Below are 27,768 nucleotides of genomic sequence, written 5' to 3'. Positions count from 1 at the left end.
TATTTTGCTTTTTCGGTGGCGGCAGGGTGGGAGGCCCCCGAATAGTGCTTGATCAGCTGTCGTGGAGCCGATGGCCTGGTGCTCAGGCCTGGCAAGGTGGCACTTCTGGGCGCCAACAGGACCACTCCAGTGCAGTGCTGGGGACTTGGGGCCAGCCAGGTGTGCACTCTGCCCTCTGAGCTATACTGCCAACCCTCTTTAAACCGTCAAAGCATTTGCTTAACTAACATCGAAATGGACCAGATTAAGGGGCAGAGAGTACTATTTTGGATTGACCGTAAGTTCCTGACTTAATATACTTAATTCCTTAATATACTGGGGCATTAGTCCAGTGGGTAGAGCGCCTGCCCTGCATGCAGCTGACCTTGGTCTGATCCTTGGCACCCCCTGCTGTCTCCTGAGCCTGCCAGGATTAAGCCAGGTGTGGTCCCCAAGACATATCTAAATATATGCACATTTATGTAAAATATAAATATAAATCATGGTAACAAAAGTAACATAAATAGAGTTACAATACAAAAAGAAAATCTCCTATCCACATAAAAACAATTCTAAAATCTGGTAGCCTACAGCTAATAATATAAAATGAATTTCAAAGCTTATAAATGAGTCAACTAACTAATCAAAGACAAAGACAAAAATCCAACAACAAGAGAACCTTCTCAATCCTCTAAAAAAGTCAGACTCAAAACTTATGTCTTTGAGGTCTTTGAGGGTAGGAGCAGAAGATGGATTTAGTGACTATAATCCCTGTGAAGAATAAAATGGAAATTCATTTTCCTTTCATTCTTTTGGCCACACCTGGTGGTGCTCAAGGGTCACTCTTGGGAGTTTAGGGGAGCATTTGGCACCAGGGATCTAACCCAGGGCTCCCTCCAGCAAGAAAAGTGGTGCCGACGGCTTGGAAGCCGATCTCAGGTGCGTGGGGGAAAAGGCTGGAGGGAGAAGAGACCACTAAGAGAATGATGGTTGAAGGGCTCACTCGGGATGGGAGATGCGTGCTCAGAGTAGGCTATGGATGAAACACAATGGCTGCTTAGTGTCTATACTGCAAACCTAACACCCAAAAGGAGAGAGAGTAAGAGGGAATGTGTCTGTCACAGAGGAAGAAGGGATGGGGTGGGGATGGCGGGAGGGACACTGGCAACATTGGTGGTAGAGAAAGGGCACTGGTGGAGGGATGGGTACTCATACACTGTTTGATTCAAATGTAATCATGAGAATTTGTAAGTTGGTAACTGTATCTCATGGTGATTCAGTAAAATAAATAAATAATAAAAGAAAAAAAATTTTTTTTTTTTTTGCTTTTTGGGTCACACCCGGCGATGCACAGGGGTTACTCCTGGCTCTGCACTCAGGAATCACCCCTGGTGGTGCTCAGGGGACCATATGGGATGCTGGGATTCGAACCTGGGTCGGCCGAATGCAAAGCAAATGCCCTACCCGCTGTGCTATTCCTCCAGCCCCAAAAGAAAAAAAAATTTTAAAAATTAAAAAAAAAAAAGTGGGTACTCTAGCCCTCTGCACCCTCCTTGGTGCTCTCTTTTCTGGAAGGGGAGGGGTTAGGTGCTCAGGGCTCAATCCTTGGGGTCCCAGAAATGAACCTGGGTTGGCCATGTGCAGGTCAGCACCCCACCCACTGTACTGTCTCTCTGGCCCTTTCTGTTTTAAAAGGAAGCAGCTCTGCGCTGTCTAAGCCATCTCAGCTGCCTTCTTCCACAGCTTACGAAGCAATGTCTGAACAATAACTGAACACTTCCTCTTTGCCCTTAGAAAAACTTGCCTGTAATTTCCCAATTTGACCCAAACAATCTGCTTATAATGGAGCTTCTTGCCAGCCTTGCAGTCATCACAGTTCCAGCAGCCCTCTGGCATGGCGATGCTCAAGCACTCGGGGTGGAAGGAAGCCGGGCACGACTCACAGCATAGCAGTCTCCCACCTTGAAGCAAACAAACAGTGACGGGAGAGAGGAAAGAAAAGGGAGAATGTGGCCTCTGAAGCACATTACACTTACATTAGACTTGACTCAATCAATCGGGGGGTGAGGGGGTGTAACAAAGGGATTTAGTCATGTCTATAGCAATGGAATTAAGCTGGGAAACAACAGAACACATTAGCCACTGCAGTCCCTTCTCGGGTCTTCAGGGGCCAGAAGTCAAAAGCTTCTGAGGAGTACTAAAAGCATCACTGCTCTCTTCGCTTAGCAGGGAGCCGAAACTCTTTCGTGTGTGACAGAACAGATGCACAAAATCTGAGATTTCAGTAAACTGAGCAAATTTTTCAAATACATATGTAGCAAATATCTTGAGTGAAGGAAAGAAGTATTAGTCATCTTTGTATTTTAATCCAGTGCCACAGTTAACTAAATCCCTTTTAACAAAATAAGTAAAAATTTAAATGGCCAATAGGTTGATCAACCGTTTCTTCTTCCCATAAAATACAAAAATGTGAAAAGATGGTACTCTTAAATTGATGATTACATTATTAGTACCTTTTCAGTGAGGACTGAGTCAAAAAGGCTATACAGCAGTGGTTTGCAGCTTTTATCACCCACAATCTCCCTTTGTAATGAACCTATATGTTTTGAAATAATATATTAACAACAACAACAACAAAAAACCAAACTTCCTCAAAACCCAAATTCTTACACTTAATTTTTACTGTATTATTACTGTTATTGTGATGGCACTGGGGATTGAACCCAGGTCTCAGCATGCAAGGCAAACATTTTACCACAAAGCCACATTTCTGCCAGTTTCTGTATTTTAAATGTAACAGTCTCACATTTACTAACCAAAGCAATATATAACTGCCAATCAGAGCTTCTGGGCTCAATAATAAAATTATCATTATCTTATTGGATTGTTAAGAATCATAGCCAAGGGGCCAGAGAGACAGGATAGGGGAAATCGCCACCTCGGTCAGCCCCGCATGGCAACACACATAGATGGCTGCCTGGCATGTGACTGGCCCTGGTTCAATCCCAGCAACAAGAGACCCCCTGAGCACTGTTAGATGGGCCCACACCTCTCCTCTACCCAAATCACAGCCAGATATAAAGAATCTCATGCAACCTTATTTTGCACAAAAGTGATTCTCATATTTCGGGTATTTGAACATTACAAAGGTTTTGAATTGTACTTGGCGTCTACTCCCAGCAGTGCTCAGGGATCACGCAGTGCTGGGTTTGAACCTCGGGCTTCTGTAGGCAAAGCGGGTGCTCCAACTCTTTATCAATCTCTCCAGCCCCCGCCACCCCCCAAAATTTGTTTTATGTCTTTTCTGATTTCTTGAGAACCACTGCTTTATAGCATAAAACTGAGTAAATATCAGGATAGAATGAAGCACCACACACGAGGAATTCCTTCTAAATTCCCTAGCAAAATCTTTGAAGTTCACAAGATGATCTCTGAATTAAGAACAAAATAGGTACAGCAAACAAAACATGTATAAATGCAAAAAATAAAATGGATTTGGTGGAGATAATTCTAACAGGTATTTAAACAAGTGGTGGTGAAGGACGTTAACCAGTAGAGATGGAACATAATAAAGACATCTACTGAAAAGAAAAAAGAAATTATCTTTCCAGCAGAAAATTGATCTTTGGAGATTTAAAGTATCATAAGCAAAAGTTGAAGAGACCTATGCAAATCATATGCTCCAACCATCTAAGGTTTTGCTATGATTTTTCCTTAAGCTCTTATCATTCAGTAGGCTTTCAAGGTTCTAAATAATTAGCATAAAAAGAAATCCACAGACAACCAGTGATGAATAAAATTACTATATTTCCTCTGCTTCAAAGCATTTACTTCAATCATTGAGATTTTTTTCCTTTGTAGATATTTTAATATGGATTAATCACTCCAATTCTCCAAACTAGAGATTTGCTCCCGTGTGCTCTTCTCCTACACAGTGAACTCTTCTGTAAGTTCAAAGCAAAATCAAATAATTCACTCTAATTTTGCAACAGAAAGGAATGACCAGTAGGGAGCGCAGCCTTTGAAAACAGCGTTGGAGGATACACCGTAATTACTCGAGCTAACATGGAATACTCAGGCCAGCCACTTTAGCATTAGGGCACAGCCTTAATTTTAGTCTTCAGAGGAAATACAGACCCAGATTACAAAATCTTAAGTAAAAAATATTATGATTTTGGACCAAAAATTACACAAAGAAAGAAAGAAAAAAAATGCAAACAATCCACCTTGGTGCTATGCAAGAAAACTGCTTTGGGATGCGAGAGAAAGCATGGTTCAAGATACGCAAACAGAGGGCTCAAAATAATTTCAATTCGTGTCAAGATTAGTGCGGAGCACTAAACACAAAGTAAGCAACAACTGAATTGATCTAACCTCATAAATGCACCAACAGGGAGATACGGCTTTTCCTAAATGCCTGATGAGTCTAACTGTACAGCATTACGGAATCAGTCAGACTTATGTCCACCTTCATTTTGGATGTAGATGGTATCACCAGCAAGCTGTCATTATAATACTCTGACTTCAGTGACAATAAAAATGTCAGGACACTTAATAACCTACTTCTCCATTAGGCTCTCTAATCAACTCACTTTTTAGTTCAACTTTCTTTGTTATGAGTTGCCACTTCAGATGGAGTAAAGTTACATCACGCAGGCAACACACAGAATGATGGTGGGGATAGGGAGAAGCCCATTTTAAATTTTGTAATAAGTATAGATTAATTTTTCTGTAAAGATTTTCACTCTAGCCTCTACATAATAATGGGAAATTCTACAGGTCCTCACAATTTCAGGTTATTTATTTTTACCATCTGGGATAAAAATTTCCAAATATTATATTATTATCAAACCAATTTTTCCTTTATTACCAGTAGGCTATGTAAAGCTGAACACAAGGCAAGGTTTTCTCCCTTAGATTAACTGTGAGATTCTGAGATACATTTAACTCTTGGTTCTCTGTGGCTAAATTATCCATATATAAGCAGCTGGGGACGTAGCTCAGTGGTAGAGTATATGCTTGCAACTGGGAGGCTCTGGGTTGGAGCCCTGGCGCATGCACGCGCACGCACACACACACATACACACACACAACCCATAAGTAATTCTTCAACTGATTTGCCTTTCAATAGTCTGTATTGGGGTATCTGCTCCAGCTGCAACCCAGCACTTCATCATGTAAGAGAAGGGCAACTAATTTTTATTAAATTTATCAAAAGTATACAGGTAGAGAGAGAGAGGAGAGAAAGAGAGAGAGAGAGAGAAAGAGAGAACGCGAGAGGCAGAGACAGACAGAGAGATTATATCCTAAAATAAAAAAATTTAAATATTATTATTTTGGTTTCCTATTTAAGAACCCATTTTGTTATTTAGTTGAAAGTAACATATTATATCCTTTCTACTCTATTGTACCATAAAAGCTCTATACTTTGTGGAACAAAGTCTTACAATATTCTTTTATACTGAGCAAAATTCTAGTCTTTCATTTTTGATAACCCACAGGTATATGGAAAGTTTGAAAATTATTTTAGGAGAAGAATTAGTAAAATTTTGTAACAATGGAATTATTTTAAGCCCCTTTAAATAATTTTGCAGCCATATGAAGACAGTCACAACCACCAAGGTAGAATTTACCGAAAGCAACAGATGGCGCTTGACAGGCATACATTTCCCCCCTTATTTAAAGAGAGAAAAATAGGAAATGCAAAAATAAAAGCAAGAGATAAACTATTTTGATTATTACCTTTCTCACATTTCTTTTTGGAAGCTGACGAAGAAGGAATCATAGGTAATTTCATCAACTCTGCACGATTTGATTCATTCAGTAGGTAGTGGGACTTATAGGCATAGGAACTGAACATGGGGTCTGAATGGTCCTGAACTATCAGCCCTATACGAAACAAACAGAAAGAGATGAGCTGCAATGGAACTACCCATGATTCCATGAGGATGAAAAATAAATCAGTACCTATGATGTAGCTGCTTCAAGTTGGGGGGGAGGGTGGTGGAAGAATATGAAGAAAAATGAGTATCTGACAGAAGGCTTTCTATGTTATTAAAGGGAGCTTATGCTACTTAATGCCTTATCCCTATCAAGAAACCTATATACAGCAGAAAATTTCAAATTGATTTAAAGATGTAAACTGCATTTGACGTTACACCAAAAATAAGGTTATATTCCTTAATATTTAGATGTACTCTGTGGCATTTCAAAGAATAAGATGACATAGGGCTTACTTACTAGAAGTAAGAACAAAACAGGGCCAGAGTCTGAGATGCCTTTGATTATCAAGAGGCACTTACAGGCAGAACTGAGTCTCTTCTCTATTTATATTTTGAAATATGCTACAGTCAAATTCTAGGTTTCCTGTCATAATGAAGTTTTTTCTTAGTAGCAAGATATATGATTCTAGAGGAATCATAAAATTTTAACTTAGTGGAAATCATTAAAATATTTCCTTTACCAAGATATAAAATGATTACCTACTTAGGACACCAATAAAAACAGTCCCTTTGCTCCACCAATAAAGTTATCTTATTTGGAAAAAAATGTATGAACTACCTGTAACACCCACTTCTTTCTCATCCTCCCTCTTTCTCTTAATTAAGTTCATTATAAAGTAACAAGTTAATCTTAAACCTGTGGACTTGTGAAATCAGTGAAAATCTTCTCTGATTTCTAGCTAGTCTAAAATAATCTGAATCTTTAAAAAACAAATCATGCTAAGTTTTATAGACATCATTTTGAGAACAGGAAGAATTTTATCTTTAAAAGGGTTACCATTTACTTTTTCACATATTATTTTGATACTAATAGATAATAAGTTATAGACAATATAGGCTTTGAAAATAAGGGAGATGAGGTCTAAATGCTGGTTCCTCTAACAATTAACTTGTATATCAGGCAAATTAAATTGGGTTTCAGCGTTCTAATATATTAAACAAGAAATTAATCTACTGTCTCCATTTTAAATTACCAGTACAAAGAAAGAAATGTATGATTTTTATTTTACACCACCCTCTAGATGAAAGGATATACTCAAAGTATATACAACATTGAAGTGACTCAACATTTCCCATGATATTATAAGGAGAGGGAAGGCAAAAGGGTCCTCTAATCTTTAAACATTCTAAGAACACTAGCTAGTTAGTCCTTAAGAATGGCTCCGGGAACTGGAGAGTATCAGGGGGTGAGGGCCTTGCTGTGCCTGTGGCTGATCCCAGTCCCATACCTGGCACTACATATGGCCTCCAACATCATCAGGAGTCACTCTTGAATACAGTGCCAGGAACATCCCCTGAGCACTGCTGAGAGTGGCCCAACCCTTCCCCCAGTTACAACAACAACAAAAATTACCCTAGTGACTTTATTTAATTATTTTGCTTTTTTGGGTCACACCTGGTCTGCACTCAGGAATTACCCCTGGCGGTGCTCAGGGGACCATATGGGATGCTGGGAATCGAACCTGGGTTGGCTGTGTGAAGGCAAACGCCCTATCTGCTGTGCTATTGCTCCAGCCCCTACCCTAGTGACTTTAAATGATAACTAAGAAATGAGAAAAATCCTTTACAGGACAAAAATTCTGAGTCAAGAAAGAAAGGCAAATAATAATAAACAAAAGAATAAGCTAAATTTATTCTAACACCAGAACTGAAGTGATTAAATGATTAAAGTATTTAAAAAAAAAAGGTAAATATTGATTCTTAAAAATATATATCCATTTTTTAAAATGTTAGAAATAGTTTTCTCAAATTTTCTCATCTATTTAGAGTAGGCCTTTATAAAATGCTGGGAAATAAGTTCCTTTGCAGGGCCTGGAGCAAATCTGCCCTGCACAAGGTCCACCCAGGTTTGATTTCCAGCACCCCAAATGGTTGCCAGGAGTGACCCCTGAGGGCAGAGCCCATGAGAAAGCCCTGAGCACTGCCAGGTGTGGCCAAAAAACCAGACAAGACAAAACAATTTCTGTTTACTGCAAACAATTTCAGTTAAAATATAGGGGAACTTACTAACCTTTCATATATAGGCATATAAATACAGTAACATTCAGATTGTCAAATTAATAAGATATACGCACAAATACTGTTGTTAAAACCTGGGTTTCAGGGCTGGAGCGATAGCACAGCAGGTAGAGCATTTGCCTTGCAAGCGGCAGACCTGGGTTTGATTCTCAGCATCCCATATGGTCCCCCAAGCACCGCCAGAAGTAACCTTTGTGCATCGCCGGGTGTGACCAAAAAAAAAAAAAAAAAAAAAACCAACAACCAAAAAAACCCAGGTTTCCCCTCATTCATATGATCTCAAGCTTTTAATCAATGCTTACAGTTAAATCCAACAAAATGGCTAGTTTCTATAAACGGTCAGGTTCCCTGACAGTGGACCATTTTCTACCTATCTTAAAATTGAAAACATACATTTTAAAGGCCTCAGCCTGTCTGTGGCACTGTAGTACTGTCATCCCATTGTTCATCAATTTGCTCAAGAGGGCACCAATAACGTCTCCATTGTGAGACTTGTTACTGTTTTTGGCATATTGAATACGCCACGGGGAGCTTGCCAGGCTCTGCCGCTCAGGCAGGATATTCTCAGTAGCTTGCTGGGCTGTCTGAGAGAGACGGAGGAATCGAACCCAGGTCAGCATGTGCAAGGCAAAAGCCCTACCTGTTGTGCTATCACCTCAGAAGAGGTATTATTTAACACCTAATATAGTATTGGTTATGCTTTATTAAGACTGCTCCCGGGACTGGAGTGACAGTACAGGAGTGATCCCTGAGCTCAGAGCCAAGAATAAGCCCTGAGCACTGCCAGCTGTGACCCAAAACCAAAAACAAACAAACAAAAAAAACAGTGCTCCAAAGACAAGATAGTAGTTATAAACCTGAGAGTTACACAAACACGACATACACACAATATACACACCTAGTAGAATGGCAGAATAAAATACAAAGTGATATACTTTGTTATCCTGATACACATCTACTTAAAAATCTCCAAAAGTAGTCACTTAATGGCAATTCATTCTTTCTATTCTATAGTTACTTTTGATAAAAAAATTTTAATAATGCAAAAAATTGCTCATTTGCTTAATACTATAATAAATGAGCACGGATCTTCTAATTAAAATTGAAAAGTTTTGGGGCTGGAGCGATAGCACAGCGGGTAGGGCGTTTGCCTTGCACGCGGCCAACCCGGGTTCAAATCCCAGCATCCCATATGGTCCCCTGAGCACCACCAGGAGTAATTCCTGAGTGCAGAGCCAGGAATAACCCCTGTGCATCGCCAGGTGTGACCCAAAAAGCTTAAAAAATAAATAAATAAATAAAATAAAATAAAATTGAAAAGTTTTATACTTTGCACAAATCATTAACCACTGATTCATATAGTAGCATTATCTATAAAGACATATGGAAAAGGCACTAGTGGTAACTCATTTATTTGGACAGTTTCAATTTGTTATCACCTGTAACAATGTAGCACACTAATCATTTCAGGCCTCCCCTCATCCTTCCTCCAGCACTAGTACAACTCAAGAACAGCTATAACTCTTCAGTGAAGAGAGACACAACAGTGCCCCTCTAAGGAAACACAACCCTCCTCCTTACCACTCTCTGGCATAATGAAAGCCGTATGTACAATGAGTCCTGTGGCTGCAACAAAAAGACATAATTTATTTCAGCTTTCATTGTCCACTGCCTTATAACTTTGTTTGGGGGCCACAGCTGGCAATGCTCAGGGATTACTCCTGGCTCTGTACTCAGGAATAACTCCTGGTGGGGCTCAGGGGACCATCTGGGATGCTGGGGATTGAACCTGGGTCGCCATGCACAAAGCAAGCACCCTACCCACTGTATTATCCCTTGGGCCCCACAAAGTTTATATTTTAAAAAAGTTTTAAAGAATCACTTGGTTTTGGGGTCACATCCAGCAAAGCTCAGGTCTTCTTCCTGGCTCTGTGCTCGGACATTGCTCCTGACAGTGCTCTGGAGACCATATGGCATGACAGGAATTAGCACAGGTCGCCCACATGCCAGACAAATGTCCTACCCACCGTACTTTCGCCCTGGTCCCTGCCTTTTACTTTTTTAAAATAAGATACATCAAAGATTTACATAGTACACAAATCTTATTAAAACACAAGTTATTAATATACTGTCAACAAATTAAGGCTGTCTCTTAAGGTAAACCAAAACCATCTTCACTATGTTCTAAACACAATCTCACAAGCCTGATGCCAAAGTCCTTTCAGATATTTCACACTAAGCAAAGTTTGAAAACTTATCATTTATACTTTTAAAGGAGAGAATGTGTGAGACAAACTGCATTTGAGGATATTAAATGATTCCTAGTACAGCGAAAAGAAAGCTAAATATTCTATATCATCTTTAACTAAGTTTTATATTTATCAGAAACTCAGTATCACTGCTCACCCCTCTCCCCCAGCCCCGGGACACAATATTATTTTCTAGTTGATCAATCTCTTGGCGTACTTAAATATCAACCGCCGGCAAGGAAGGAAGTGTGCACCATTGGCTCTTAACTATCACCATCACATATTTTGTCTTGGCTGTATCCCATGAGGCCTTCCCCAATGCCAGACCAAAACACAATAAATTGCAAAATTATAAACTGAAAAAATATATATATTTGTCTTCCAAGTGAAATCTCAGTCAGCTGAAAAGCCTGTATTAGGGAAGAATCTATAGACTATGACATGAGAACTCTGCAGAAGAGACTATCCTATTATACTCTAAATAGAATAATTCATAAATTTACCATTTAAAAATACAGATTTTAGATCAATGCATGAAAGAACTGGTACCAAAACTATTTGAATGTCTTAAAGTTACAAGAGGGATAGATACTGGAGGTATTCATCTCTCCAAAAGGTATTACTGAAAATCTAACAAAATGGAGTAATACACCAATAAACTCATGGGGAATTCCAGAGAAAGGACACTCACCTCTTGCACAAACGAAACAAAACCCTACATTTACAGCAGAGGAAGAACTGCTGCTCCGTTTGGAGTGGTCACTGCAGATGAGAACGTAGGGGGACACAGACATGCTTCCGGCAGCAATGCAAGAGTCTCCGGAGTGATAGGCCACAGGACACCTCAAACATCTCATCATTCGGCCTGCCCAAAGAGAAGTGAGAAAAAAATTCCCATCAGACGGCATCACTTAGAGATACAGGAAGATCTGGACCTGGGTTTGCTCTTTAAAATAATACACATAATCTTACTTGCTACTGTATATACATAAACCAGAACGCCCGCCCCTTCTTTAGCTCTATTTTTTACCTTTACTTGCTTTGTGGATATCTTTCTCCATAGAGCAGGCAGAGCAGCAGTGCTGGGGACAGCGGAACCCTTTTGACTCAAAGATGGCAGTAGGGAATTTGCGGACACAGTCTTCATGATAAAACTTCCCACAAGCACCAACAGAGCAACGCTTCACATCTATACCAGAAACTTTACATGAAAAACACGGGTGTTGGCCTGGAAAATTGGTTGAAAAACATGGATTAAATAAAATCTGATGAAACCACGTTCCTTTTCATTTAATTTTTGGTTTTGAGCCACACCCAGCGATGCTCAGGGGTTACTCCTGGCTCTGCACTCAGGAATTACTCCTGGCAATGCTCAGGGGACCATATGGGATCCTGGAGACCGAACATTGGTCAACTACGTGCAAGACACATGCCCTATCTTGTCATATCACTCCGGCTTAAAGCGTATTCCTTTTAAGTAGAAGCAGTAACTGAATCAAAGAGTCATCCCCAAAAGGCTATTATGAAAAATAATTTAACTTACAAAAAGACACCGAAAAGAAATGGTTACATTAAAAGATTAATAAAAGGCTGAAGCAATAGTAAAGTGGATAGGGCGTTTGCCTTGCATGCGGCTGACCCGGGTTTGATTTCCAGCATTCCATATGGTCCCCTGAGCATTGCCAGGAGTAATTCCTGAGTGCAGAGCCAGGAGTAACCCCTGTGCATCACCAGGTGTGACCAAGAAAACAAAAATAAATGAGGGGCTGGAGCAATAGCACAGTGGGTAGGACATTTGCCTTGCACGCGGCCGACCCAGGTTAGATTCCCAGCATTCCATATGGTCCCCTGAGCACCGCCAGGAGTGATTCCTGAGTGCAGAGCCAGGAGTAAGCCCTGTGCATCGCCAGGTATGACCCAAAAAGCAAAAAACAAAAACAAAAAATAAAATTAAGACTCCCACCTCTAACTTTATACTAAAATTGAAGTGCTTAAAAAGTAAAACTTATCCAGAATCATGTTAGAATATTTTTATAACATTACATCTATTATTTATATAATTAGGGATAAATGTTAAATACTAACAAGTGATATGCAGACCTCTAATAGTGCAAATAATGAATGGAGAAGATGAAGGGAAAGTCAATACACAGAAAAAAAGGGGTAAAAATACAGATATGCAAAATATAACATGTTTAGTATTTTCTTTAATGGCAATTATCATTTCTGTGATATTTAAAAATTGTTTTCCTAATCTAAATATATGTGTAGCTATATGTAATTAATTACAGGTGTAGCTATGTGTAATTTTCTGCCCATTTGTTTTTGTTTTTGGACCACACCCTGTGGTGCTCAGGGATCACGCCTGACAGGCTCAGGACAGCCAGAGATTGAATGTGGGTTGGCTGTGTGCACGGCCAGCACCCAACACCACTGCGCTATCACTCCAATCCTTTTCTGTCTTTTAAAAACTAAGAGAGTGGGCTGGGAACCAAAGCAGGGAAATGATATATTGTATTGAATAAATGGCCAGCCTGTAAACTAGGGAAAAAAAAGCAAACAAACAGAAACAATGAAAGGAAGAAACAACCTACAAAATCAAAATGGAAAAAAATAACTGCAAACTATATATCTTGTAAGAAATTAGGGGCTAGAGTGATAGCACAGTGGGTAGGGCTCATCACTGTCACTGTCACTGTCATCCAGTTGCTCATCGATTTGTTCGAGCGGGCACCAGTAACGTCATCTCTCATTGAGAGACTTATTGTTACTGCTTTGGGCATATCCAATACGCACGAGTAGCTTGCCAGGCTCTGCCTTGAGGGCTTGATACTCGGTAGCTTACCGGGCTCTCTGAGAGGGGCGGAGGAATCGAACTCGGGTCGGCCATGTGAAAGGCGAACGCCCAACTGCTGTGCTATCGCTCCAGCCCTGGGTAGGGCTCATAAACTCAGGAATTACTCAGTCCTGCTTTTTGCCTTGCACTACGCTGACCCGGGTTCGATTCCAGCATCCCATATGGTCCACTGAGCACCGCCAAGGGTAATTCCTGAGTGCAGAGCCAGGAGTAACCCCCGTGCATCAGCGGGTGTGACCCAAAAAGCAAAAAAATTAGTGAATTAACATTAAAAATTAATATCTAAATACATAAAGAATTCAATTGTATTTCAGAAATTTTCAGAATTCCATTATCTTTCTCTATTTTTTTCTGTTCTTACCAACATTTTCTTTAATATTATTTTGTAAGAAACATTCATATGACGTTGGAAAAAAAAGTGGATGTTTTCATTTTGTGTCTGTTTACAAGTGAAAATTTTAACTATTAATTGGCCATTTGAAAAGACTTAAGTCTCTTGGGGCTGGAGTGATAGCACAATGGGGTAGGGCGTTTGCCTTGCACAAAGCCGACCCGGGTTCGAATCCCAGCATCCCATATGGTCCCCTGAGCACCGCCAGGAGTAATTCCTGAGTGCAGAGCCAGGAGTAACCCCTGTGCATTGCTGGGTGTGACCCAAAAAGCAAAAAAAAAAAAAAAAGAGAAAAGAAAAGACTTAAGTCTCTTGCCTCTCTCCCTCCCCTGTTCTCTGTTTGTTTTTGACCCACACTTCACAGTACTTCTGGGTCAATCCTGGCTCTGAGGTTAGGGGCTGTTCCTGGTGAGGCTCAGGGGCCCACATGGGGCACAGGAGATCAAACCCCCGGTCCCCTACATGGGCCCTGCCTGCTGTATTATCTCTCCAGACCTTTAGTCTAACGTTGAAAAAAAATTAGCAATACAAGGTTTGTTTAGATTTTTCAAAGAAAGTTAAATTTAACTCAATGAACTACAAAAGTCCTCCATTTGTCTGGGGGACTGACAGGAGCAGTGCTCCTGGCAGCAGTGCTCATGGGACCATGTCATATGGGTGAGTCAACCTTGTCTCCTGCAAGCAAATCCTGCAGTTAGCCTGCTGAACTATCACTCTGGGTTCAAAAATCCTTTAAAAGAGTATTTACAACTGACAGGCAAAAAATTTTCCCTGCTGGCTATGCTGTAGAAATAAAATTAAGGAACAGGGGCCAGAGCCATAATACAACAGGGAGGGCATCTGCCTTGCAAGCGGCTGACCTGAGTTAGATCCCTGGCGTCCGTGTCCCCCAAGCACCACCAGGATTAATTCCTGAGTGCAGAGCCATGAATTAGTGAGCAATGCTGGGTGTGGCCCCTAAACAACAACAAACAGAAAATTTTTTTTATTGCTTTGCATGTGGACCCAGGCTCGATCCATGGCATCCTATAATGGTCTCCTGAGCACCATCTGCAGAGCCAGGAGTAACTCCCAAGCATAGCAGAGTGGCCCCAAAACAAAGTCAAACAACAACAAAAAGAGTACAATAACCGTGTTTATAGTTTGGTGATTTACAATGATTCCAGTCTCTTAGAATCAGGAACCTTTAAATCTATTTATTAAAAACAAAAACTCAGGCGGCTAGAGCAATAAATAGCACAGTGGGTAGGGAGTTTGCCTTGCACGTGGCCGACCCGAGTTCGAATCCCAGCATCCCATACAGTCTCCCAAGCACTGCCAGGAGTATTTCCTGAGTGCATGAGCCAGGAGTAAACCCCTGAGCATCACTGGGTGTGACCCCCCCCCCAAAAAAAAACAAAAAAACTCAAGCCCACCTGAAAAGTAATTCAAACTACAATCTCTATTTAGAGAAAATGTAAATACATCTTGATTACTTGATAAATGGCAAAGGAAGGAGGAATCTGACCAAAAAAAAAAAAACAAAAACATGCTAACTACACTTCAATCTTAGGAAGTTAATTACTGGTTTTAATCTGAAACGCTTATGGGAAAGGATAATAGCAGATAAAAAGTGGTAAGAAAAATAGATGTCATGGAAGATGGTGGCAATTTACACTTCTCTTTGTCCAACTTTTGATATTAATCAAAACAGGTAAGCTTACCGGTTTTACATTCCGTGCATATGAACTTCCCGTCAGGCAGTGACGTCAGCCCCAGGCATTCCATGTGAAAATGCCTACAGCACTCCCCCTCACAGGGAACCAAAGAGTCGCCAGCGCTTTCACAGATCTGTTGGACAACAAAGCAGCAGTGGGTTCACTTGAGCAGCCACAAAGAGCCGAGCAGCCACAAAGAACCACTGGAGGAGCCTTATATCCCTGCTTCTGGACCAGGAGGTCTGGGGCAGAGTCCAGAATCTGCATTCCCATCAAGTTCCTGGTAATGCACATATTCCGAATGTATGTCCCTCACCCTTGGAACCAAAGAATGACAATTCCAGACCATGGATAGAATAAAGATGAATAGAGTCTCAGTATACTTGAGTTTTTACAATTTCTTCTTTGTAATTTGCACACTTTCAACTTTTTCTTCATAGAACAAAGCAACATTTTTCAAAAGAGTACATAAATAGCACTGTTGTCCCGCTCTTCATCAATTTGCTCAAGCAGGCACCAGTAACGTCTCCATTGTGAGACTTGTTGTTACTGTTTTTGACATATCGAATACGCCACGAGGAGCTTGCCAAGCTCTGCCGTGCGAGCAGGATATTCTCAGTAGCTTTTCGGGCTCTCCAAGAGGGACAGAGGAACTGAACCTGGGTGGGCCGCGTGCAAGGCAAATAGCCTACCCGCTGTGCTACTGCTCCAGTCCAGTACATAAATACTTAGAAAGTCAACAAAATTGGGGCCTGAGAGAGAGTACAGTGGATAAAGTGCTTGCCTTGCATATGGCAGGAAAAGTAAGATCCCCTGCATCCCACCCCTGAGCACTGCTAGGTGATCCCTGAGGCAGAGCCAGGAGTAAACCCTGAGCACTGCTGGGTGTGGCCCCAAAACAATCAAACAAAAAAAGTTAACAAATTTAAGAAAATGTTTTGTTTTTGGATGGAATACAGTTAAAGGAGTTGTATTTAACTCCTTTAAAAGTTAAGGAGTTTTGGTGCTGGAGCGATAGCACAGCGGGTAGGGCATTTGCCTTGCACGCGGCCGACCCGGGTTCGTTTCCCAGCATCCCATATGGTCCCCTGAGCACCGCCAGGAGTAATTCCTGAGTGCATGAGCCAGGAGTAACCCCTGTGCGTTGCCAGGTGTGACCCAAAAAGAAAAAAAAAAATAGTTAAGGAGTTTTACCTGAGAACTTTGTAACTTTCCACATGGTGATTCAATAAAAATTAAAAAAAAAAAAAAGAATAGTATTGAAAGTTTAAGAGAAACAAGGCTTCAAATTTCTGATGTAGTTTGAAATGAAAAGATAAAATAGAAGTTACTGTGTAAAAAAAAAAGTTAAGGAGTTTTGAAACTTTTTTTTTTGCTTTTTTTTTGGGGTCACACCCGGCAATGCACAGGGGTCATTCCTGGCTCATGCACTCAGGAATTACCCCTAGCGGTGCTCAGGGGACCATATGGGATGCTGGGATTCGAACCCGGGTCGGCCGCGTGCAAGGCAAACGCCCTACCCGCTGTGCTATCGCTCCAGCCCAGTTTTGAAACTTTTTAAAAGTTTTTAAAAAAAGTTTAAAAAAACAGAAAAACTTAGCATGCGGGGAGACTCAGGTCAATGCCTGGCATCAAATACAGTCCCCCGAGCACCAATGGGAGTAACTCCTGAGCATGGAACAGGGAGTAGCCCACCAGCACCTCTGGGCGTGTCCCCAAAACCAAAAAAAGATTAAGAAATATGAAAGGGGCCAAAGAGATAGTACAGTGGCTAGGGCGCATGCTTTGCATGTGGACTCAGGGTCAATCCCTGGCCTCCCATATGGTCTCTGAGTACTGCCAGGAGTAACCCCTGAGCATCTCTGGGTGTTGTCCCCAAACAAACAAAACTAAATTAATAAGGATACAATGTATTTTCATACCTGCCATTTCTTTCCATTCAAGAACAGAGAATTACAACCGGTGTTAGAAAGAAGCTGTGCTCGGCAGCAGCAGGACAGCCCTGACAGAGCTACACAGCAGTCTACCAGGGCACAGGACAGGGCATCGGCCTACCTGGCACACCGACTCCTTCTTACTCATCCCCAGGCCTCTTCGGGAAAGACTCGAGTCCACTGACTGTACGTCAGAAATGTCGGCATCTGCAGCAGCGGAAGGGCTATCTACTTGCTTCCCAAAGCCTACCTACATAGAAAACAACACATTTTTAAGAAAAACAAAACAAAAAAATTTCTCCAGGTTTTCTCCAGGTTATTAAGACTTGCTTAAGTAAAACCTTGCTGCAATCTCTTTTGTTCTCAGTCTATAATCTGGTGTTTTGTGAGAAGCTCTAGTTAAAATTAAAATCAAAAACAACCAAAAAAACTACATTTGTTACATAAGGGCTTAACACTGATCAGTTACAAAATAACCAAAATAATCTCTTTTCAAGCATATTCTCAAAATTTCTCGATCTCACCAAATAAGTTAGGTAAAGCATTATGGTATTTGGTTTTGCAAAGCAAAAATTTGAGCACTATGCCCAGATTCTTGGCCATATTTACCTGCAGATCACTCAGTCCTCTAGAATCGGAGTCAGATGTGTCTCTGTATGCTGAACTAGTCATTTCTACATCAGTTGAAGCGCGACTCCTTTTCTTTAGAGGTTTACAGGAATCTGAAATCTCGCTGGCACCTTAATACAACACACCGAAATTAATCCTAAAATAGTGCTTAAGGTTTTTTGTTTGTTTTTTTTTTTTGGTGGCAGAATATTTTCTTTCCCCAAACTTATCTGCAGTGTGAAAAAACATAGCTGTCTTTGTAATGCTGAAGTAACAAGTCAAAACTTCAGAAGCTTCAGACCTTTCTGATAGTGGAATGATTTAATTTACAATTTCTCTATTAAAGCATTTATTTAATTCAGTACTCCTTCTCTAAAGCTATATGCAGACAATAGAGCCCAAATTCCAACCTAAAACCCAATGCTATCAAAGCTGCAGGATAGCTGATTGATTTGGAGCAAAGAACCACTCGATTTGGGGGGGAAGACAAACCCAACACACTGTGTAGATTACAAATATGGTCGCAGAGACATCTCCATCTGTTTTTTTTTTTATTAGGGATGTGACAAATCTTTGATTTGTATTCGATTCGTACACGGATAGTGCCATTTTCCCCAAAATTTGCAATTCAGTTGATTATTGCCCCCCCAAATAAGTTTTTGATGTTCATAATCGTTCATCTGAGACTTCCTTGAAGTAAAATTTATTGTGACCATTAACAAGTGCTGCAGCACATCTACATAGGTCATGCCATTATGAGGCACATTGCTGAGGGTTGGAAACGGACAATCAATGTTCAAGTGCAGCCAAATCACGAAGAGCTGGAGGAGAGGCCTCTAGGCGGAATTTGTACGGGAAGGAATAATTATGGGGAAAAAAAAAAAGGCAGAGAATAGTGTGGAATTTTTTTTTAAAACTGTGTGTAATACAAATCCAGCCAAAACAATAGTGCAAAAAGTTACAAAGCAACAATCTCTTGGGCTAATGCAGTATAGGCTATACAGAAACAGCCACGATGAAATGTGCAGATCAGGCACGGTGAGTATCAAGGAACCAAGGAGACGTTAATATTTCAAACCACAGTTTGTGTTTTGGATATTTCCCCCAAAATCTCCATACAACAAACAGACATCTAGATCAGCCCAGCAAGCTATGGTGCAGTGTGCAGTCCAGGAGGGACCGCGGAGAAACAAGTCTCGGGCCGTGAAGATCCGCAAGAGGCTGAGTGGGAGCAGCACGTGGTACAGAGCCAGGTTCTGTGGTGGAGGATGTGGGCCTCTTTAGACTGCTCAGAGAACCGGAACCTTGGTATCACATCCCATTCTACACGTTTTTCACTGAACGTTTCCTTACATCTAAAAATGAGGGTGCCTGCCCATGTTAACGCTGATTAAAAAACAAAAACAAAAACAAAAAAAAACACAAGTACACAAATCTATCTCCTTCATTGCTGGTGTATGGACCCAGAACACCACCACAAAATATTTCCTTGGCCTACAAGATCACTGGATTAACAAGGAGTTTTTAACAGAGGAACAGGAGTGCTGTACTGAGAGGCTTTCGAAGGGAAACACAGGTACCGCCATTTCCGATGAATTTCTGAAAATGCTAGAAAAATGACAGGCTGCCAAAGACAGCTGCCATGCTGTTCTCCATGATAACGGCACTAATATTTAAAAAAAAAAAAAAGAGCTTTTAATGATTGGTAATGTATACAGTTTGGGCTGTTTGGCAAAACCCTGCAGATGTGCATTAATGATGCTTTATTTAAAAACCAAAAACAGTCCATGTTGAAATTGATCAGTTAAGTTATGGTGGTTTTTTTTTAGGCTGAACCCATGATTTAAGCTGTACCCATCCAGCTCAGACCAAAAAAAAAAAAAAATCATTTGCATGTTAAAGCAATTGTTCAGAGTCTTGAAGAAGAAACCAGGCAGGAAAATGCCAATAATGGTAATTGGCAAATCAAAACTGAAAACAAAGAAACTGTTTATCAAGCCGCCGACAAAGAAATCTTGCATGGAGACTACAAGTCTGGAGTTTCTGGGATGAAATTGTACAGGAATCTCAGTCCACAGTTTCCTCAATCGCTGCGGAGACGGAGCTGTCACTGAATCTGACAGAGCCCTGCACTCCCCGGTCCGCCGACCCTGTGGAATGGTGGAAACACAACGCAATCAGGCCTCCTAATCTCGCAGCGATCGCGATGTCTGTTCTTGGAGCTCCGCCAAGCAGTGTTCCCTCCAGAGCGCAGTTCTGCTGAGATCTCCACGGAGACCATCGCCGCAGACTTCTCCCCGAGAATGCAGACAGGCTGGTGTTTTTTTTTTTTTAATAATGCAATTTGCCCAGAGTAAACTATAGGTATTAAATACAGTTTGAATGATCTCACCCAAAACGCACGAATCATGCTATGGAGTTTGTACTGTAGTCAAATTGCACACAGAAAATACAAATATAAGTTTAAGGTTTCTTAAACTTTGTGCATATCTCAAATAGATTTGCATAGGTCATCTGATAATGGCCATAAATATGCTATGAATCACTTTAATTTACAAAAAGATTTTACAGCACTGTAAAAATAAGCATGGCAAGTTTTTTTTTTTCAATCAGGTGTGTCTGATTTGTCATTGTCCATTTTGACAAATATTAACAGCTACTATTCGGTATTCAGTCGAATACCAAAAAAGTGGATTCGTCACATCCCTAGTAGATAAACTATTGAAATCCCAGAATCTTATGGAGAAAAGTCGGAAATGGTATCAAGGCTACACGGTGTTCTCCAATTTACCAAAACAAATAGGACTTTTCACAAGGAGGCACAGAATAAAGTAACTCTAAAGGTCGCACATACACACATACATACGAACACACACACAAACACCAGGGAATAACGCGATTTCACACAAATTATTGACTGAAGAGCAACAATGATTTACAGAGACAAACAAAAATACATAAAGTACAAATAGGTAATTCTTTAAAATTTATTTTAATCAAGGAAATGCAAAGCCACATTATAATAACTCACCTTTCTGTAATCCAGTCTTCACTGTAGCCTGAGGAACTGTCTCGACCTGTTTGGACAGAAAGAGAAAGCATTAATAAAGGAACTTCTTCTCTTTTAAGTAACAGGGAAAAATAATACTCTCATCAGTCTAATAATGAGTGACTAACTATCTGGAATCGGAACTCAGTCCCATCCTCTGGGTAAAATGCTCAGTCTCAAGGTCAAGTGGGGCGGAATCCTAGCTGCCTGCACTAAATACTACAGCCATGCGCTCTGGTGAAGCCAATTCCCACCAAACACGCAGCACAACACCATCTCCTCAGTGTCGGGGAGGCAGGAGGGGGGTCGTTTCTACAACCAGCCCCAGCGTTGCTCGAAATCCCGACCACCCCAAAGAAGTCAGGATAAATGTTTACTTACTTACTACGATACTCATGGTAATGTAACTCACGCCCCCTTAAGACCTTCCCTTCCGCGCCTCACGCGCCTCACTCGCAGCTAAGTAGCTGGGAGCTGGACCCTCTCAGTGGAGAGTGCTACAGGGCTCCACACAGCGGCAAGGGCAACACTTCTGCTGCTAGTACAAACTTAAGAAAGTAAATTTGTGATATTACAAAAGCAATTTCTTGAGTGTCTTATAAACAGTGTCTTGATCCTACATTAGGAGAGTGAGATCAGAAATTATTCTGTATATGTAAAACACAACTGGAGGATTGAATCTCTGGAGTTTAAAAAAGGATGTTCTTTTGGAGGAATTCCGGTTTAAACTACTAACTTTTATATTTTCTCAAAATGTGGCGAATATGCATGTTGAAACACATTTGTAAATATTTAAGAATTGTTCTTAAGTTTTTTTAAAAAAATGTTTTTATTTTTTTTTACAGCAGGTAAAAAAACATACAACAAGTGCTTTTATAAGATACAGTTAGTAATACAAATATAAAATCTTCTAAACAATCACTGGATTTGTTCTACTACTAACTACAACACAGTGGCATTAACAATTTGTCCCGTTTTTCTATAGTCATACTGCTTATTCATTTTAAACTGACTGGTCACAGGCTGAATTCGGGAATTAGCTGGCAAAATCACAACTGCCTTTTGATAATCAATACTGTAGATCTGCAAGAGCTAAGAAAGATTTTTTTGGAATATAATTTCCTAAGTATGTAAGTTAACTACATCAAATGAATGACAAACCTGTATATTAAATTTTAGCAAAATATTGCTGGGAAAATTGTTTTATATGCTTGATGATATGATAGTGCATCCACAAAGTCACCTTTTAAATTTGTATGTTTAAAATCATGACTGAAAATTTAAATAGAAAAGTTAATACTCTTCCATTTTAAGTGGTTTTTAAAATAAGTACTTATTGGAATTAATAGTATTCAGAGAATTTCTACTTGTGCTGTAAAAAGGAATAATTTTTCATTTTTTCCCTAAAAGAATTCTACTGTGAACTTAAAGGAGTAATGGTTTTGAAAATTTTTTTGAAAAGGTAATTTTATGTTATACTTGTTTAAGGCCCATTAGTCAAATGCCTCTCCTCTGTTTCTTAAATAGTAGTTAACTGATATGTCATTCTGGGAAAATTACATTCCAAAAAATCTGTGATACCGACATAAAACCAGACCATCTATGATTATCTGTTTCTTAAATATGATTCTTAAGTTAATTTGATTTGTTTAAAAAATAAAAACAATATAGAACAGCAGCTTAAACCAAAAAATTTGAAAAGGAACAATAGCTCCAAATAAAAAAACATGAAATCATTATGCTCATAACAGAAATTTCAAAATAAATGTGAGGAATCAAGAGTTTTGTACCACTTGGCTTCCCAATGCCTGAAGCCTGACTGTTTTCCACGAAAAATACTCTGTAGCAGAATCATAGAGATGGCCGTGCTAGAACTGGGCACTGGGACTCACCAGGGCAGAAGCATAAGACAGTCCAGAGAGGAAACCCAGTGTGGGAAAGTTTCTCTTTCTCTTAAGGTACCAACAGAAGCAACAAGAGTCACAAGCACAACGTTCTAACTCTCTACAGGTAGGAAGCCAACCTGCTCCTTTTTGATCTTCTTCTTTGGCACAACCTCAGTGGATTTCTCTGACTCAGAACGAGTTCTGATCGACCTTCTCTGCTGCTTCTTTTCTACTGAGCCTAAGAGAGGGTTTAAAGACAAGCAAATAAAAACTCATTTAAGTGTACCATGATATTGATGTATTAAGATTTGGCTGCATTCTCTTTTAGTTATAAATCGTTAAAAAATATTACTTGGGAACAAATAAAACATTTTATAGATCAAATTGTAAAGTCCGATAAATTAAAACTGGGATTCAAAAAGGTCTCTAAATGGTATCAGTGAAAAAGGACTGAAATTATAAAACTGAATTGGCAGAGACACAGTTTAATTTTATAAGGCAAAATACATCCAGGTAACTACAAGAGACAAAGAAATTGAGGGGTAAGTGAAGATGACTTTATTAGCCAGCTGACCTTAGGAATCACTGGTTAAATATTCAACCAGGACTACTACTTTATATTTTATAAATAAATTAACTCTCTATGTAAAATGCTTAACACTATTTGGTGTACTACTGTTTTACTATTGTTGTAGTGTTTACACTTAAAGGGAAAAAGGAGGAAAGCCACAAAAATGCAGAATTATTAACCTGCATATTAAGGTACTTGTTATATTTTAGAAATAGTCATGGAAAGCCAGTTTTGAAACCAATCATCAAGCTTTTTCATGGTACGTGGTAAAAGAAAAAAATATTAAGACTCTTAAACAGTACAATTCTCTGAAAGTGAACAGAAGGAAATCCACACGGGCCCATTTGGAGAGGGAAGTCTAAGTGCAGAGCACGCCCTGGAAGGACCTGAGTCCGGGAGGGCTTCTCCCTGCCCCAGGAGGGAGACCCCATCAGGCTGCTCTCTGCAAATGCTCAACAGTTCAGTGCCTGGACCACACAAATGGTCTTTCTAGATAATAATCACTTTCCCTTGCAGGAAAGTTATTAATACCTATAGGATCAGGCTGAAGTTACTTCAAGGAAGACTTCCCTATCACCATGAGACTTGTCTGGTTCCACTGTTCTTGTCCATTCATAACTGGCTTCCCTCTCAGTTCAGAGCCAAAACAAAAAATAAATTTACTACTTTTGTTTTGGAGAAGTGGGTAGTTTGGATAATAATATATTGCTTGACCTATGGGTAATCAACTTTTTTTTTTTGGGGGGGGGGGGCGATGCTCGGTTACTTCAGGCTCTACACTCAGAAATCATTCCTAGTGGTGCCCAGGATCATATGAAATGCCAGGGACTGAAACCAGGTTGGCAGCATGCAAAGCAAGTGCCTTACCTGCTGGTATTACTGCTCCGGCAATTTTTAACAGAAAAGTTGCCTATGACAACAATGGCTTTTTTTTCTTTTTACCTCACTCTTCTACACTGATAAAAATGTTTAAGACAACATATAACCTACCCTTATTGATACCTGAGTAGTCCAGAGACCAATACTTTAAAACAATAAGGGCCCACAAGAAGAAAATACACAACTGCTTAAAACAAAGAAATCTGTACTTGTGCTGAGGATGACAATATAATTTTCATGAAGTACAGGTAAGAGCTGATATACTGTCTTATATGACACTTCTTCTGAAAGCACCTGAAAAATACAAAAATTCTACTGCTTTTAAGTAACAAACATTATCTTTATCAAAGTGACAAAGAGGTGAGAATCTCTAAATTTGGAAAATAACTTCAAAACCTGGCATAAATATAAATACAATTCTTCATATCATACAAAGACAGCAATACAACAGTCTTTGTTTTTCCCAAATGTTACATGGAAAAGGCTCAAGACTTCTCCCTAAGCAGTAAACACCAACTCTGATAATGAGGGAATTGGCTTCTGAAGAAAGAACAAGTTTCTCCTCTTGATTTTCACCAAGTGAAGCCATTTTTCACAATAAGCAAATTTTTCATTTAAAAAGAAAAGGGGCTGGAGCAATAGCACAGCGGCTAGGACGTTTGCCTTGCATGAGGCCAACCCGGGTTCGATTCCCAGCATCCCATATGGTCCCCTGAGCACTGCCAGGAGTAATTCCTGAGTGCATGAGCCAGGAGTAAACCCTGTGCATCGCCAGGTGTGACCCAAACCCCCCCAAAAAAAACAAATTTAAAAAAATGGTAAAATGTTTATCAGCCATTTTAAATTATGTTTAATTATTGCAAATTTACATAGCTGATAATGAAATTTAAAACAAGGCCAAAGTTTCACTGCACTCATCCCCCAGCTAAGGTTCTAGTATTAATTTAATTTATAATATTAAAAATTTTCACACATCTTAATTATTTTAAATGGAGCGGAGGGTGGAGCCACAACTAGTGTGCCTAGCAACCACGTGGTGCTGGGGACTGAACCCAGGCCTCACACATGCAAGGCTTGCTCGGAGCCCTTTGAAGCTATCTCTTTGGCACACATGTAGACTTGGGAGGGCCAGGAGGGGAAAAGCCCATATATTTTAATTTCATTAATTTAAAATAATTTAATATTATAAATGTTTACCTAAGAAAGGAACTAAGTGACTTTAAAGTGAATTCAAGTTTTCTACTTTGCCTTTCACTTCAAAGAAAGAAAAAGGCAATTCATAGCAGAAACTAAACCTTATAATGAAAAGAATATAGGAGGCTGGAGTGATAGCACAGCGGGTAGGGTGTTTGCCTTGCACGCAGCCAACCCGGGTTCGAATCCCAGCATCCCATATGGTCCCCTGAGCACCGCCAGGGGTGATTCCTGAGTGCAGAGCCAGGAGTAACCCCTGTGCATCGCCAGGTGTGACCCAAAAAGCAAAAAAAAAAAAAAAAAAAAAGAATATATAAAAAAAAGTTCTATAGCCCCAAGTGTTCAATACTTTTCATCTCCATTAAAACTAAATGTGTAGGGGCTGGAGCAATAGCACAGCGGGTAGGGCGTTTGCCTTGCACGCGGCCGACCTGGGTTCGATTCCCAGCATCCCATATGGTCCCCTGAGCACCGCCAGGGGTAATTCCTGAGTGAAGAGCCAGGAGTAACCTCTGTGCATCGCCAGGTGTGACCCCAAAAAAAACCCAAAAAAAAAAAAACCCTAAATGTGTAATATTTAAAAATCTGTCTAGTATTATATGAAGAATTTATTTTCTCCCCCTAGATTAAAGCAAATGTTTAAATATCTCTCTAGTCTATATGTCGCACTTAAATTCAGAATATTACCAATAGTTTATGTAAAGATAACAAAATGAAATACCTAACCATGGAGATCTGAGGCCAAAGATTCTTTTAATGTTCAAATAATTATGGCTATGGCTGTTCAGTGCCAATATTCATTTACTTGTTCCGTCACCATTATCATTTTGTTTTGTGGAGGGGAGGCCTTCAGCAGTTCTTGATGCTCCCAGGGGTCACTCCTGACACAGTAGGGCGGGCCTGAATCAGTGTTCTGGGTTGGTGCTAGGAAACTAAAGGGACTCCCTGACAGAATTTAGGGGCCACCCAGGGCACAGAATGGGGTGCTGGGGCCTCGTGGTGATGGGAAAGCAAATCTGAGGCCTTACATATGCCTTAGGGCTTTGGGCTCTGGGCTCTCACCCTGACCCTGGAGCTTCATTGTTTAATATATTATTTCTGAGGGTCACAAAATGCAAATCTGATTCTGGTCCTTTCCCTTCGTTTCCCTTCCCCTTCCCTTCCCTCCCTTCCTTATTTCTCTTTTGATTTTTGGGCCACATCTAGTAGTGCTCAGGGGTTACTCCTGGCTCAACACTCAGGGATCACTCCTGATCACTCAGGGGGACCATATGGGATGCCGGGGATCAACACTGGGTTGGCTGCATGTCCAGCACCTCTCATTTTCTTTCTTCTTTAAAATTATATTCCTTTTATTGCATAACCGCGAGTCACAGCATTACAGAGCTGCTCAGGACTGGGTTTCAATCATACACTGTTCAACACCCGTCCCTCTACCAGTGTACATTTCCCACCACCAATGTCCCCAGTTTCCTTCCTGCCAACTCCCCAACAGACTCTAGGGCAGGGGTGATCTCTGGGCACAGAGACAAGAGTAAGCTGTGAGCACTGCTGGTGTGACCCCAAAAAACAAAAATATTTATTCATTAGTGCCTGAGTTAATTACCCTGAACATCACCAGGTGTGGCTTCAAAATCAAAACTGTATCTATACATATATACCTATATATGTATAGATTCATATTTATAACATGTATACATATCTGAGAAAATGCACTATTTTATTTTCTGTGCATGAGACCAACAACTTACTTTTTCCGTTTTCTTTTCTTATTTACTTAACTTTTTTAATTTTGCTTTCTGGGTCACACGCGGCAATGCTCAGGGGCTACTCCTGGCTCTGCACTCAGTAATCACTCCTGGTGGTGCTCGGGAACCATATGGGATGCCGGGGATCAAACCCAGCAAGGCAAATTCCCTCCCCGCTGTGCTATCACTCTGGCCCCGACATAACTTTCTCAGTACTGAAAACCCATTCTTCCCCTTTCCCGCTCTGGCCCACAGGTGAATGCGACACTCCTCCTTCCTAGGTTAGCAGTCTAGGGGCCAAACACTCTGGTGCTATGAACTGAGAACCAGGTATACTATTCTTCATTCAAGAGAAATGCTGATATTTAGTAAAACTGTGCCTCTGGAATGGTCAAAATAATTTTTGTTAAGTAAGGGCAGACTTCCATTTTTAAAATTTAAACTTACTTTTATAAAGTTGTTCACAATAATTTACTACATTTAATAATACAACACCAATCCCACCACCATTATACCTTCCCAATACCATATTTAGAATGCTTCCACCCCAACCCCCAAAGCCTGAAGGGCAGACTTCTTAAGGATTTTTAAATTTGTTTAACTGTTTCAGGCACCCATTAACAAAAGAGCTATCAACTAACTGTCTTTCCCCCCCCCCCCCCCCGGCTGCTTAAGTCACTTCCAGCGATGCTGAGGGGTTACTC

The 27,768-nt window shown here is 40.4% G+C and overlaps 1 protein-coding gene across 3 annotated transcripts in view; it reads right to left on the bottom strand.

Moving 5' to 3' along the window:
* Window positions 1-27,768, bottom strand: part of NSD3 (nuclear receptor binding SET domain protein 3) — a 122,213-nt gene that overhangs the window by 27,270 nt on the left and 67,175 nt on the right. Inside the window, exons 8-16 of one of the 3 annotated variants that reach the window (XM_055123682.1) lie at window positions 22,810-22,910; window positions 20,769-20,814; window positions 17,738-17,868; window positions 17,250-17,378; window positions 15,201-15,327; window positions 11,280-11,477; window positions 10,941-11,114; window positions 5,722-5,868; window positions 1,784-1,940 (exon numbers count right to left, since the gene is read on the bottom strand). In XM_055123682.1, coding sequence (XP_054979657.1) covers window positions 1,784-1,940; window positions 5,722-5,868; window positions 10,941-11,114; window positions 11,280-11,477; window positions 15,201-15,327; window positions 17,250-17,378; window positions 17,738-17,868; window positions 20,769-20,814; window positions 22,810-22,910 — 1,210 coding nt within the window. The other 2 variants (XM_055123683.1, XM_055123684.1) reach the window with 2 other exon arrangements.

This window comes from Sorex araneus, chromosome 1, assembly GCF_027595985.1.
Source record: "Sorex araneus isolate mSorAra2 chromosome 1, mSorAra2.pri, whole genome shotgun sequence".
NCBI classification, from domain to species: Eukaryota; Metazoa; Chordata; class Mammalia; order Eulipotyphla; family Soricidae; genus Sorex; species Sorex araneus.
Note: the sequence above shows the minus strand (reverse complement) of the source record. Positions and strands in the feature narration are given on the sequence as shown.